This window comes from Triturus cristatus, chromosome 10 (genome assembly GCF_964204655.1).
Source record: "Triturus cristatus chromosome 10, aTriCri1.1, whole genome shotgun sequence".
Taxonomy (NCBI): domain Eukaryota; kingdom Metazoa; phylum Chordata; class Amphibia; order Caudata; family Salamandridae; genus Triturus; species Triturus cristatus.
Genome location: NC_140593.1, coordinates 871,009,920 through 871,022,814, shown reverse-complemented (window position 1 = coordinate 871,022,814; position 12,895 = coordinate 871,009,920). Strand labels below are relative to the sequence as shown.

Here is a 12,895-nt window from a genome sequence, read left to right as displayed (position 1 = left end):
GCGTGATGCTGCCGGTTTGCTGCCGCTGGTCACTCGCTCTGCTCCGTTCTGCGCTGCTCTCCGCTCTCCTCCACGTAAAATGTTTTACTCTGAGGAAGAGTAATGCCAGGCGCAATAGAATGACCTTAACCATAACACTTGTGGGGCCCCTCGCTTAGCCAATGGCAGCACACTCAACATTCCACGCAAGAAGCATGGATGAGGCTGCAGCTCCCTTTCTGGGTCCTCCTCCAAGGATAAATAAGCTGAGGTTGTAAAACTGAAATTGAGTCATTTCGGTTCGAAAAGGGGATGAGAATTTGGTCTGGTTAGAAGCTGAAAAACAAAACCAAAACCGAAAAATCACGGATTATATTAGATATATATCATATCATGAAGCTATAACAATTATACCTAACTCACCTACAAATCTTTAAATTAAAGCCTAAAAGTAGCATGGAGAGGTGCACAGCACTGGAGTGAGACTTGAAAGAAAGCCCCAGGAAAGACACAAAGCTTCTAGGAAGTCTGTGAGGAAAATATGTGAATAGCAAAGACTCACGAAGTCTATCCAAATGCATGATCCTCGTTGTCTGCCACACATTGCCAGAGGTTCTGTATTTATAGGCTGATGGCCTCCAACACAACATCCCTGCAGGTTAACAGGAAATCCTTCCCTGCCAATCTCAGAGTTTTCTTATGAGGTATCACCTATGAGCTCTTAAATTCAAGCCCCACCTGTGAGGCAACCCTTATGAACATATGCATGGCACTCCATCTAAGAACTATCTATTTAAAGAAATGATCAGCACTTATAGAAATCAGTGGAAGAGGAGTGTGATCTCTTGCAGATGGTTACTTTTCTAAGAGCATGTGATAAATGAGAGTGTACACATGTCCCAGTGAGGCATATCCCACCAAAGGCAAACATGCGCATACACAAACACTTGTGCGGACACACACACAAACATCTATTTGCACATGTTCAAATCAAGGCAAGAACTGCTTTCCCAGCACTTGCCTCCCTGCCCTATAGCAGACAGGGCACTCTATAAAGCAGTTATTATCTCTCACATCCAATGTATACCTCATACAGAAGGCAACTCTGGTGATGGGTCCAGGAAAACAGTATTTTAAAACGCACTTAGGAAACAGCCCCCTCTCTTTTTAAAAGTGCTGTTGTGTGGCATTGCACACTTGCAGCGGCTTGGCCTCTTACCCCAAAGATCCCAAAGGTGGAGCAGCCTTCTCCCTCTGTCTATCTCCATCCTAACATGTGGCCTCCCCACATCTTTTTACGGCGTGACCAGAATTCACAAAAAATACCACTGGCAGCCGGCACAGGTAAGAGCGGTAAGGCAGGAGGGGTGTAGGGGAAGCCGCTAAAATGAAATTAAACATAAATAAACCCCCTTACCTTGCACTCGCTGCATCACCAAGTCAGCGATGTGGAGAGTGCAAGATAAGAAGTTTTATTTATTTATTTAGTTTTATTGACTCCCCTCACACCACACTTCTTGCTTACCACTTTTTGAGATACACTGGCCCAGTATTTTTTTAGATACTTTGGTACTTCCTGTTTCTTCATTCTTTACAAGTTTTGTCATCTCTGTGTTCTCCGCTTGTCACTGTTTTCCTACCTTGCTTTTGCTCCTCTTTTATCGGTTTCCTTCCTTTTTATACTTTGCTGTGGGTCAAAGTCCCACAACAGTCCTGGTTCTCAAAATCTGGTGCCGGTGCCCACCACCAATCACTGGCACAAATTATTCTCTGGATCCTGGTTTAGCTTGTTAAATAAGAAAAACTCGTCAATGGGGAAATATACTAGTAGTACAATTGCCTGATGTCCAGGTGGACTAGCAAGCATTGGTTCAACATCTGTCATGGTAACTAGGCTCCTGTCCCCAATTTTCTAGATCTGATATATTTTGCACAAAATTGTATAACTGAGATATATCATTATTTTGTTGTGTTTCACTCCTAGGGTGAAGTGAAGGTGCAGGAGACTGGCAGCTGTTGTCCGGTGTGCAGGAAGGAATTTCTAGGTAAAGTGTTTCTTCTTATTTAAGGTACAAAACTGTTTTTAGGTAAACATATGTTTGTTTTCCATGTGGCAAGAATTTGTTGTTCCTCCACGCTGCATCTTCTGCCTGGCCAAAGCAAACATCATATTTGTTCCTCATGTAGAAGCACTAATCTTAGTTTTGAACCAGTAGTGCTCCTTTCTATGTTCCTGACACCAAAACAGGATTTCTGCAACTAGCATATGAAAAATCAATGTCAGTTCATAGGATGTTGTTCACCACTTGAAATGAGCACAGACTCGAGCACGACTCTCCAGATCTTAGAATTTAACATCTCACCTTTATAGAAAATACGAAGCTGTAATTTAATGGGGTTGACTTTGTAAATTCTGATCGACTGGCAACTAATTTGGAGGGCTTCATTGAGGTGGGTGGGGGGTTCATTATTTAGAGGTGTTCAACCACTTACTAAACAGATATTTTGCGTCACTCAAGTTTAATTGTACCCATATGTTTTGCAAAATCTCCTTGTGGTTGTTACTTTTGGCCTCCTCTCTACAAGGCAGAAAACAGACTTAAGACCCTGCTATGCAGTTTTTGTGTGGAGACATTAATTTTCATGGTATCCTGCTGAACCACTGTGTAAGAGATGAAAGAGCATTCAGTTGTGTCCCTACCAAGGATGGTTCATTCAGCAATTAGCGTTGGATAACATTTTACAGTTGCTGGGTTCCTAGTATGCTGCCATGATGTAAGAGTCTTCTGAGGTTCGGTCACAGTTGTTCTGATTTGTTCTGAATTGCCCTAATTGAGTGTCTTTCACCCTGATAATAGCAGATCTTGCAGAGGTAAACGGGTGGTGGAATAGGGTTACAAATGACCAATTAACATGAGAATATTTTTGAAGTATTATGTTGACTGTGTCTTGTGCTCTTGTATTTTGTGCCCACAGAGGAGCCATCAGCTGTATGCCAGCGCTTCACTGAGGTCAGGAACATCACCAAGGGCGGCTGCCATCTTGACGGGGTGGAGGTGAGCTACTGCAGTGGAAGATGTCTCTCTCGCACCAATGTCATTCCAGAGGTGAGCATAAACGAACCTGGGAATTTCAACATATAATCAAGTGATTAATATATGTTTTTTCTGAAAGCCTTCATACAGGTTGTCTTGTGAATTGTATATTTATTCTTGGAGTTTTGCCAAACAGACCATGATCTGCACATTAAAATATGCTGCTGGGAGGTTCCCCAAACACAATTTGTCTGTATGAATATACATGCTCTTATATGAAATTCCCCCAGCACAGCTTGTCTAACGGATCACACGTTGTTCTGTGAGACTACATAAATATGGCTTAAACTGGCGATCAGATGCATGTTTCTAGGTGGTACCCACCGCACTACATTTTCTGGTATCAGACATATTCTTTGGCAGAGCATAAAACAGAGCATGACCTAACGATTATACTAAGACAAAGAGAATTGCTGAGAGAACTGTGAGTGCTGCATGTTCCAGAAAGGAAGGAAAGCTATCCTAAAGCTATCATTTACACCGTGGCCTTGCCTTCCCGCAGGAGCCATACCTTCAGACCCTCTGTGACTGCTGTAGTTACCGGCTAGACCCAGTGAGTCCTGTCCAGATTCTTACCCTGCAGTGCGAAGACGGTGAGGTGGAACCTGTGGTGTTGCCAGTGATCCACAGCTGTGAGTGCAGCAGCTGCCAAGGTAAGTCCTTGTCAATGTTGTGTAGCTTAGGGGAGCACACTAATGTCAAAAGTGGTTTCTTGGTGATAGAGACAGCTGGAAACAGAAACCAAATCACCACTATACAATCCAAGGGAAAACAGTTTTTTTTTCTCTTCATAAAAACTAGCAGAATTTCAAATTTCCCTCCCTGCACTTGTCTGCAGGGGAATCCCTGTCCTCTTTTAAAAGGGGGGCTGTGTCGCTGTCCACAGTAAAAGGTGGACTGGCAGCTTCAAACAGCCAGTGCTACATTTACTAAGGGGCTGTTCATTGTCTGAAGGCAATTTCGGGCCTGCATTTAAAATAGACCATTTGCTGTGAGGGGCAGCTGGGGCTCCACTCTTTATTTTCTGTAAATTTTTTATTGCACTTATAGTAAATTAATAAAATATATTATTCACTAATCGTGTAATAAGAATGGAGTACAATAAGCTGGAATATGCCCTACCATGGCAGCTGATGTACGTAAAAAATACTTTAAAATGTATGTTGTGTGCATGCTTGTGGATGAGTGGGGGAGAAAATACGTGTGAATTTGTGTCTATGTGTAAGCATGTGTGTGTGAGTGAAAGTAGAGGTCAAAGGACGTGCAGTGTCACTTGCGCTACCCCTGGCATTTCGGTGAATTGATGTCCATGCTTGGCGTACGGGTTACTCCGTCACAACAGTGGTGAATACTCTGGCAGAAAAGCAACAGGCATTTGAATATAAAATATATTTCATACCAGTTTGCTAAACAACCTTCCAAAGCTTGAGAATACAAAAAGAAAAACACTCCCCAAAACTTGACACAACAAAGGGCTCTTAAAACAGACCCCAAATTCCTCTAGGCAAGATATTTATGCAGCACACAAATAATAATAAAGTGAGGACACAACTCAAGAAAAATCATTCACCAATTTTGAAAAATAGAGAACATTTTAATAAATAATTTGACAACATAATAAATTAAATTCAATCAGTAGAAACGGAGTTAAAAAATGTAAAAGGTTTAGTGAAAAATAGTGCCTAAAAGATCAAAGTTCCAATCGTGGGCATCTAGTTGCGCGAGACCAAGACAAAGTCAAAAACTATGGCTGACTGCCATGGAGAGTTGTTCGGATATAAAAATGTATTGGGACTGGTCTCGGCTTACCTTTCGACATAGAAGACATTTTGGAAAAGAAATTCTGAAAAGATAAAGTTCAGCGGGGCAAGGCAGCCAACAGTCTTTGACGAGGGGGCATTTTTGTTAGTGAGCCATTAGACATAACTGCAGTGAAGATTTCTATGTTTGGACTTTGCCATTTTTTGGGAAGTCGGAAATCTCCTGAAGGACAAAGCTGCAGGCTGTATCTGATGAGGGCTGCAGAAGCAGAATACTCTTCCAAAGCAAAGTAGCTGAATAGGATTTGCTGCTTCTGAGAAGAACATAGGGGAGCTACCCCAAAGTCAGGCCACCTGGCAATGCACCTTGGGTGGTAAGCAGTAGGCCTCAATCTCCTGTCAGTTCATAGACCACTTTTTAATGGACATGTTTTCAAGTCTCAAGTTTTGGATTTTGCCTGCTTGGGCACCTTTAGCAGCAGTTCCCAGGGACCAGGACCGGGTGGGCACCACTCTTAGGGCAGGATTCACTTTAGGCAGGGTCAAAGTGCAGGTTCAAGGTTGTTGGAGCTTGTTGTGTTCCTGTATCTCAGAACAGGAGGTGAGTCAACTAGCCCTTAAAGTCACTCTGGTAGTCTTGGGTTCAAACCGCAAGGACAGCCTTATGTGGCAGGCAGTCCTCTGAAGGTACAAGGTAGGCTTCAAGTAGCAGGGCAGTCCTCTGGTTGCAGCAGGGCAGTCCTATGAAGTGCAAAGCATTCCTCAAGCAGCAGGGCGGTTCTCTGAAATACAAGGCAGACTTTCTGAGTGTTCCCCACAGATCTAGGGGTTAACTGAAGAATTGGTTGGGTTCCATACTTTGAAGTGGGGGAAACTTATTGTCCTTTCCACATCTGGTTCTTGAAATGTTCCCCTTTCCACAGTCCAGTTTCCAAGAGGTCTAGAGTAATAAAAGGCTGGTATCAAGTTATTTGTGAGTGTGCTGGAGGCAGTCTCTTTGAAATGTTAGTGGGGCAGGGCACAGCTCTGTCCCCCCACCCTGCATGATGGCCCATCCTGCCAAAACCTACTCATGCTTGCTCTCACTGTCTGGAAGGAATACACAATGGCCAACTGCCACTTTATTCACACTCATGAGACCCAGGAGACAAGCTGCAGGCCCCAAATAGTACAAGAAAATGGCAACTTTCTAAAACTAGATTGGGAACTGCCTGTTCTCAATCAAAAGATAGCACTCATTAAATGTAATGGGGTAAACAAATGTTATCCTATGGGAGAGGTAGGCCTTGCCGTAGTAAAAAAATTAATGTAAGAGCTTTCCACTACCAGAACATTTAAAACTTAAAAAGTACATGTCCAACTTTTTAAATACACTGCATCCTGCCCTATAGGCTGGTAAGAGCCTATCTTAGGGACGTCTTATGCTAAAAAAAAAAAGGATTAGGCCTTGAAAGAAGTTTATTTTGCCAAGTCGAATTGGCAGTTTAAACCTGCACAGAGGCAGCAATAGCAGGCCACTGACATGTTTTAAATGGCTACTTACGTGGCTGGCACACTATTAGCATTTAATTTACCAGCCCTGGGTGCATGAAGCACCACTTTATTAGGGGCTTCTAAGTAAATGAAATGTTTCAATGTGGTGTAAGCCAATGTTACCATGGTGAGTGGAGTGTGCACAAGCACTTTAGCTCTGGTTAGCAGTTGTAAACTGCACAGTCCTAAGGCCCATAAAAGCTAATTTCAACAAACATAGGAGGTGAAGGAAAAAGTTTAAAGGAAGACCACACCAAAGGCTGCTCGGTCTGACAGGCAAGTACGCAGGAAGTATGCAAGACATCTGTTTGTGGGCCTAGAAAGCCCCCATCACTCAGCCATTGACCCTAAACTGGGGGTCTCCTCAGGTGGAAGGATACTTTGTCGAGCCTCCACTTCAAAAAAGGGGAAATAGTATGGCTGAGTTTGAGGTCCTCTGGAGGTACCCTCAATCACAGGGGCTCTCCAGGGGAAATACGTAATTCTCTATGGGATTTTTTGGGACATGGCAGATGCCTCTGGTATTCCCAGGCACCTGCTGTTGCAGTTGAGGTGCATGAAACAAGTGAAGCCTTCTTTCAGTGTCTCTGGTGCACATATTTCCACAGGGTTTTCAGCATTTTGCTCCTAATGGAGGACTCCATACAACAATGCTGCTTTCACAAGGCCTCCCAATCCCTAGAATTGATTATTTTATTTTGTTGTCATTATTATACTATGGGGCTGTCCTTTTCTAGGCATCCTTCTCTTGCAGTGTATCATGGCAGCAGCCCTTTGCCAGTGAATTACCCTCAACAGAGATTAATCTTCTCCATCAAAATTAGGACACAAATGTGTTGCACTGCTCCTTGGTCACAAGGCAGCTGGACTGATGACTCCACAAGGCAGTTTACAGTCACAGATTTTCAGGCATAGTTCTAGCCCACATTGTCCAAACCTGGAAGGAAAACAGCAATAAAAGATCCTGTCTCTGGAGCTCAAGCAAATGTCACCCACCCTGCTGACTGGGTCCTGTCACTGTTTGATGAGAATTCTGACCTGGATTTTCACCCAGTATGTGCCTTAATTTTGCAGACAATTGTGTGTTCCACAGGTCCACATGGGAGAAAAATTACAGGCAACTCCTACCTTTTTGCATATTACTCCCATCCTAGCCTAGCCAAGCCTCGGTATTTGTTCCCTGCTGTCAATAGGAAGCAGAGGTGTGGCTCAAAGCTCACTCTCAGGAGGTCCAAAGCATAGGCACTACAGAAGCAGAGCTTTTCTCACTGGGACTGCCTCTGCACTTCAAAGTGGCCACCTGCCTCCTGTCCTCCACTTGCCAGAGTCTGGTCCACTTCAAAGGGCCTCAGGAATGCTACGGAGAAGCCCTGCAATTCACAATGCTGTATGGTAGGCTTTGTAAACCTCCATATTATGTTCTTCTCTCACACAGGGATACACATTTGTTTACTGTCACCATTCAATACAGCACAAAAAAGCACCATGCTCAACATAATCAAAAAATGCAACATGTACAGTACATACAGTCTAGCCAAACATGTTCCCTGCAACCTACACAGAGCTGCTACCCTAGCTGTCCACGGACAACTGGGTTGCAATTCATCCCAGCTACTGACAATTGCTTGGCCTGCATCACAATCTATTGTTTTCTGCCCAACATTCTACCTAAGACAGGAATTAGCCATATGCATAGCAACCTTGGTCCTGCTTCAGTATGAAAAGTCAAGTCTCAACTGCCAGGCCAGGTCTCCTCTGAGCAAAGACAATCCAGACCAGTTCCAGACTAGTTTGACCTAAGCAGTGAGGTATAGATTGAGTGCTATAGTACAGTGAGCACATAAACTGACATCTGGACATACCCTTCACACTTAGGGTGTCTCACTGGGAGGTCACAATATTGCACAAAGTTCAATATTGTCATTGAGGTATAGATTGGGGCCTATAGCACAGTGAGCATGGGACCAACATCTGGACATACCCATCGCACTTCGGACATCTCACTAGGAGGTCACAATATTGCACAAACGTCAATATTTTTATTTATATATAAATTGAGTCCTATAGTACAGTGAGCACATAACTGTCATCTGGACATATGCTTCGCACTTAGGGCGTCTCACTGGGAGGTCACAATATTGGACAAACTTCCACCTCAACATCTCTATTTTCCATTGGTTTAAGCTGTTCATGATTTTATATGGTGCTTGATGTTTCCACACAATACAAATATCAGACTAACTTACTACTTCACAACACATCATTTCATATTGTAGTATAGGTGAGGAAGGTGTTGGGTGTGAAATTTTGCTGAGGTGGTTTTGGACATGTGTAGCAAGGGGCAGTATACAGATGGTAAGCGTGAAGTACACACTATGAGCAAATGAAGAGGTGAGGATACTATCTCAAAAGACCTACATCATGGAGTTTATATGGGCATGGACAGGAAATTGACCCAATATTATATTTTGCTTACTTTTACTAGTACATAATAAACAAAGAGAGAGTAAGGGTTATTAGTTGGGAACAACTCTCAGTCCCCTAGGGTATATATCAAAAACAAAAAGGGAGTATCCCCAGGACACAATGTCCTAGTGAATTAGAGAGACGGAGAGAGATAGCAAAGAAATCATCCAGGATGCTGTGGGAAGAGCGAACACAAGTCGCTCCAACTCTATGCAAGCAGCAGGTCAAATATGCCCGCCGGCCCCCTGTTAAAGCCCGTATTAACGGACTTGGAGAACAATTTGCTCTCTGCACATACAACTGAACTAATATTGTTCATATCGGTACCTGTGAAAATTCATAAGCTACCATCACTTTCTTTTGAGGTCCTGAAGAAAGCCCCAACGACCTACCAAGGCGTATATACAGGGCTGAAACATGCCGACCTATATTTTGGACACCTATATTGCGTTAGACAAGTAACTCGTCTACATACGCACCACTTTGTTTTTACTTTTACTTGATTCCGGACTAATTAAAATATTGTCTAGGATATACAAGCTTTTAAACCCACTTCACTTGAGCACTCTCACTTATTCTCTGATCACTACTGTAATAACCAGTGGTTTTCCTCAAGGTGGAGGTAAGCATACTACAAAAAGAAGCCCAATGATGATGCTGACACGTTTTAAAACTTGGCGGAGAACCAAGATATACCGCCATACGACCTTTCGAACGTGAATGAGGGCTTTTTAATTACAAAGTTACTAGCCCTGGTTACTCAGGTCAAGTGATTCATTCCTCATTGATATTGGATATTACGGCAAGGAAGCTGAATGGATCAGAGCCTCTTTCTTCTCTCCTCCATTTGATTTACAACATGTACAGTACATACAGTCTAGCCAAACATGTTCCCTGCAGCCTACTCAGAGCCACTACCCTAGCTGTCCACGGACAACTGGGTTGCAATTCATCCCAGCTACTGACAATTACTTGGCCTGCATCACAATCTATATTTTTCTGCCCAACATTCCACCTAGGACAGGAATTAGCCATATGCATAGCAACCTTGGTCCTGCTTCAGTATGAAAAGTCCAGTCTCGACTGCCAGGCCAGGTCCCCTCTGAGCAAAGACAATCAGACCAGTTCCAGACTGCTTTGACCTAATCAGTGAGGTATAGATTGAGTCCTATAGTACAGTGAGCACAGAACTGACATCTGGATAGACCCTTCACACTTAGGGTGTCTCACTGGGAGGTTACAATATTGCACAAAGTTCAATATTGTCATTGAGGTATAGATTGAGTCCTATAGCACAGTGAACATGGGACCGACATCTGGACATACCCTTCGCACTTCGGACATCTCACTAGGAGGTCACAATATTGCACAAACTTCAATATTGTCATTTATGTATAAATTGAGTCCTATAGTACAGTGAGCACATAACTGACATCTGGACATCTCCTTCGCACTTAGGGCATCTCACTGCGAGGTCACAATATTGGACAAACTTCAACCTCAACATCTCTATTTTCCTTTGGTTTAATCTGTTCATGATTTTATATGGTGCTTGATGTTTCCACACAATACAAATATCAGACTAACTTACTATTTCACAACACATCATTTCATATTGTAATGTAGGTGAGGAGGGTGTTGGGTGTGAAATTTTGCTGAGGTGGTTTTGGACATGTGTAGCAAGGGGCAGTATGCAGATGGTAAGCGTGAAGTACACACTATGAGCAAATGAAGAGGTGAGGATACTATCTCAAAAGACCTACATCATGGAGTTTATATGTGCATGGACAGGAAATTGACCCAATATTATATTTTGCTTACTTTTACTGGTACGTATTAAACAAAGAGAGAGTAAGGGTTATTAGTTGGGAACAACTCTCAGTCCCCTAGGGTATATATCAAAAACAAAAAGGGAGTATCCCCAGGACACAACGTCCTAGTGAATTAGAGAGATGGAGAGAGATACCAAAGAAAGGATTCTTTTTTTATTTAAGAAACCCCACCCTCAGTGACATGTTTCATCATCGGGGTCCACCCAAGTAGCCGAGTGCCACTTGGGTGTGCTTCGACGCCTGAAACTGCAGCAGAGCTGGTTTTTTGATAGTGTGAAGGTGGTGCAAGTGAGTGAATTAAAAGATGTCTTTGTTGTACTCCCTAAAACTTTAATTTGGAGCCACAAGACATGATTACAAACCAAGTGAGATACTTATACTGGCTTGATTCACAAGGAAGTATCAGTGTTCAAGTGAAAAGATGGTCAACATGTTTCAACCTTTAAAGTGATAGTACAAGGTTTTCATCAGGACCAGGTGTGTAAACCAGGAGGTCTGTGCACGCTAAGGCGAACCCTTCCCTGGATCACCAAATTGCCAGACCGTGTACTTACGGTTCGGCACCCTTACAGCCTTCTGTGTGGGACAAACATTTTTGGGGCCACACGGGATTCCGTGTGGCCCCAATGCAGCTTCTTCGGTGGGCGCTTTAGTTATAGGACAATGCACCTATAACCAGCCCCCCCCCACGGTCTCCAAGGGGCGAAACTTTAATTAGTTTCCTAAAAATGTTTTGCCCCACACAGAAGGCTGTCAGGGTGCCGAACCGTAAGAACACGGTCTGGCAATTTGGTGATCCAGGGAAGGGTGTGCCTTAGCGTGTGCAGACCTCCCGGTTCACACACTTGGTCCTGACAAAAACCTTGTACTATCACTTTAAAGGTTGAAACATGTTGACCATCTTTTCACTTGAACACTAATAAGCCATGGTGAATCAAGCCAGTAGAAGTATCTAGCTTGGTTTTTAATCGTGTCTTGTGGCTCCAAATTAAAGTTTTAGGGAGTACAACAAAGACATCTTTTAATTCACTCACTTGCACCACCTTCACACTATCAAACAACCAGCTCCGCTGCAGTTTCAGGCGTCGAAGCACACCCAAGTGGCACACGGCTACTTGGGTGCACCCCGATGATGAAGCATGTCACCAACTAGGTTGGTGAGTGAGGGGTTTCTTAAATAAAGAAAGAATCCTTTCTTTGGTATCTCTCTCCATCTCTAATTCACTAGGACGTTGTATCCTGGGTATACTCCCTTTTTGTTTTGGATACTTTTACTGATAGCCAGGGCACCTGTATAACCCCCAAGTGTCATTTGTTTAGATTTTGGCTTCAGTTTTTCGAGACCTAAAGTTTCCATAACATTAAATATACTTAGAGTAGACTTCAGGTCTGCTTGTTTCTCATGATTGAATTGTGCTGCAGTCGTATCTCGCTTTCCTACTCCTGAATTGATTTATTTCCTGCCTATTCTTGTTTTTGTCCCACCCAGGAGCATTTCGGTCTCAAAGTGTATTGTTTGGATGAGCTATCCTTCCACTGCTAATGTCAGTCAATGCTTTTCAGTGCGTGGGAGTGACTCTTTCCTCTCAGACTCGCTCCCCGCCCCCTATTTTCTCCCTCTTTCACCCCATTCCCCTATATTTTACCACCCTATTGTTCATCTCACGCCCTGTGTCCCCAGGCCCCCACACTCTCATTGACATCTGATTTTGGCCTCTCTGCATCGCTGTGCTCCATCACTGCATTCTACTTCCAGGTTCACAGAAAGCCTGAGTCTACACAGAATTCCATCATCCTGCTGCCGTTTTCTGTCTTCTTCGTCATGATGTATTGTTTTCTTTTTTATTTTCTAGGTGGAGATTTCACAAAGCGTTGACCCCATGGAGAAGATGGGCATACAGGGTGTAATGACGGCCTAAGTTTACAGATGTCTATTCCAATGTTAATATGTTTGTAAATATGTTTTAGTGTTTTGTACCAATGAGCTTTATGTGTTTATGCTTTTCTACCACAGATATGACATTTCTAGAAACTGTTTACTGCTGTACAGTCAAACTTAATAAAGATAGTCTTCAGCAGTCATATGAGAAGTGTATTGTGCATTTATTATGAGAGATTATAGTTGGACTCTGTGTCTCAGCAGTTTCCATTCTTGGCTGTCAATTGGCCATCTATTTATTATCATTAATAGTTATAGTACTTTTTAGTAATGTTATTATTATTGTTACTA

At 43.0% G+C, this 12,895-nt stretch overlaps 1 protein-coding gene across 1 annotated transcript in view; it reads left to right on the top strand.

The window, feature by feature from the left end:
- The window catches only part of LOC146796142 (SCO-spondin-like), a 1,481,201-nt gene extending 1,468,533 nt beyond the window's left edge, over positions 1-12,668 (top strand). The window contains exons 114-117 of the mRNA XM_085631266.1: positions 1,964-2,024; positions 2,956-3,086; positions 3,577-3,727; positions 12,519-12,668. Coding sequence (XP_085487392.1) covers positions 1,964-2,024; positions 2,956-3,086; positions 3,577-3,727; positions 12,519-12,541 — 366 coding nt within the window. The 3' untranslated portion in view covers positions 12,542-12,668. The remainder of the gene's footprint in view (positions 1-1,963; positions 2,025-2,955; positions 3,087-3,576; positions 3,728-12,518) is intronic.
- Positions 12,669-12,895: the final 227 nt, after the last annotated feature.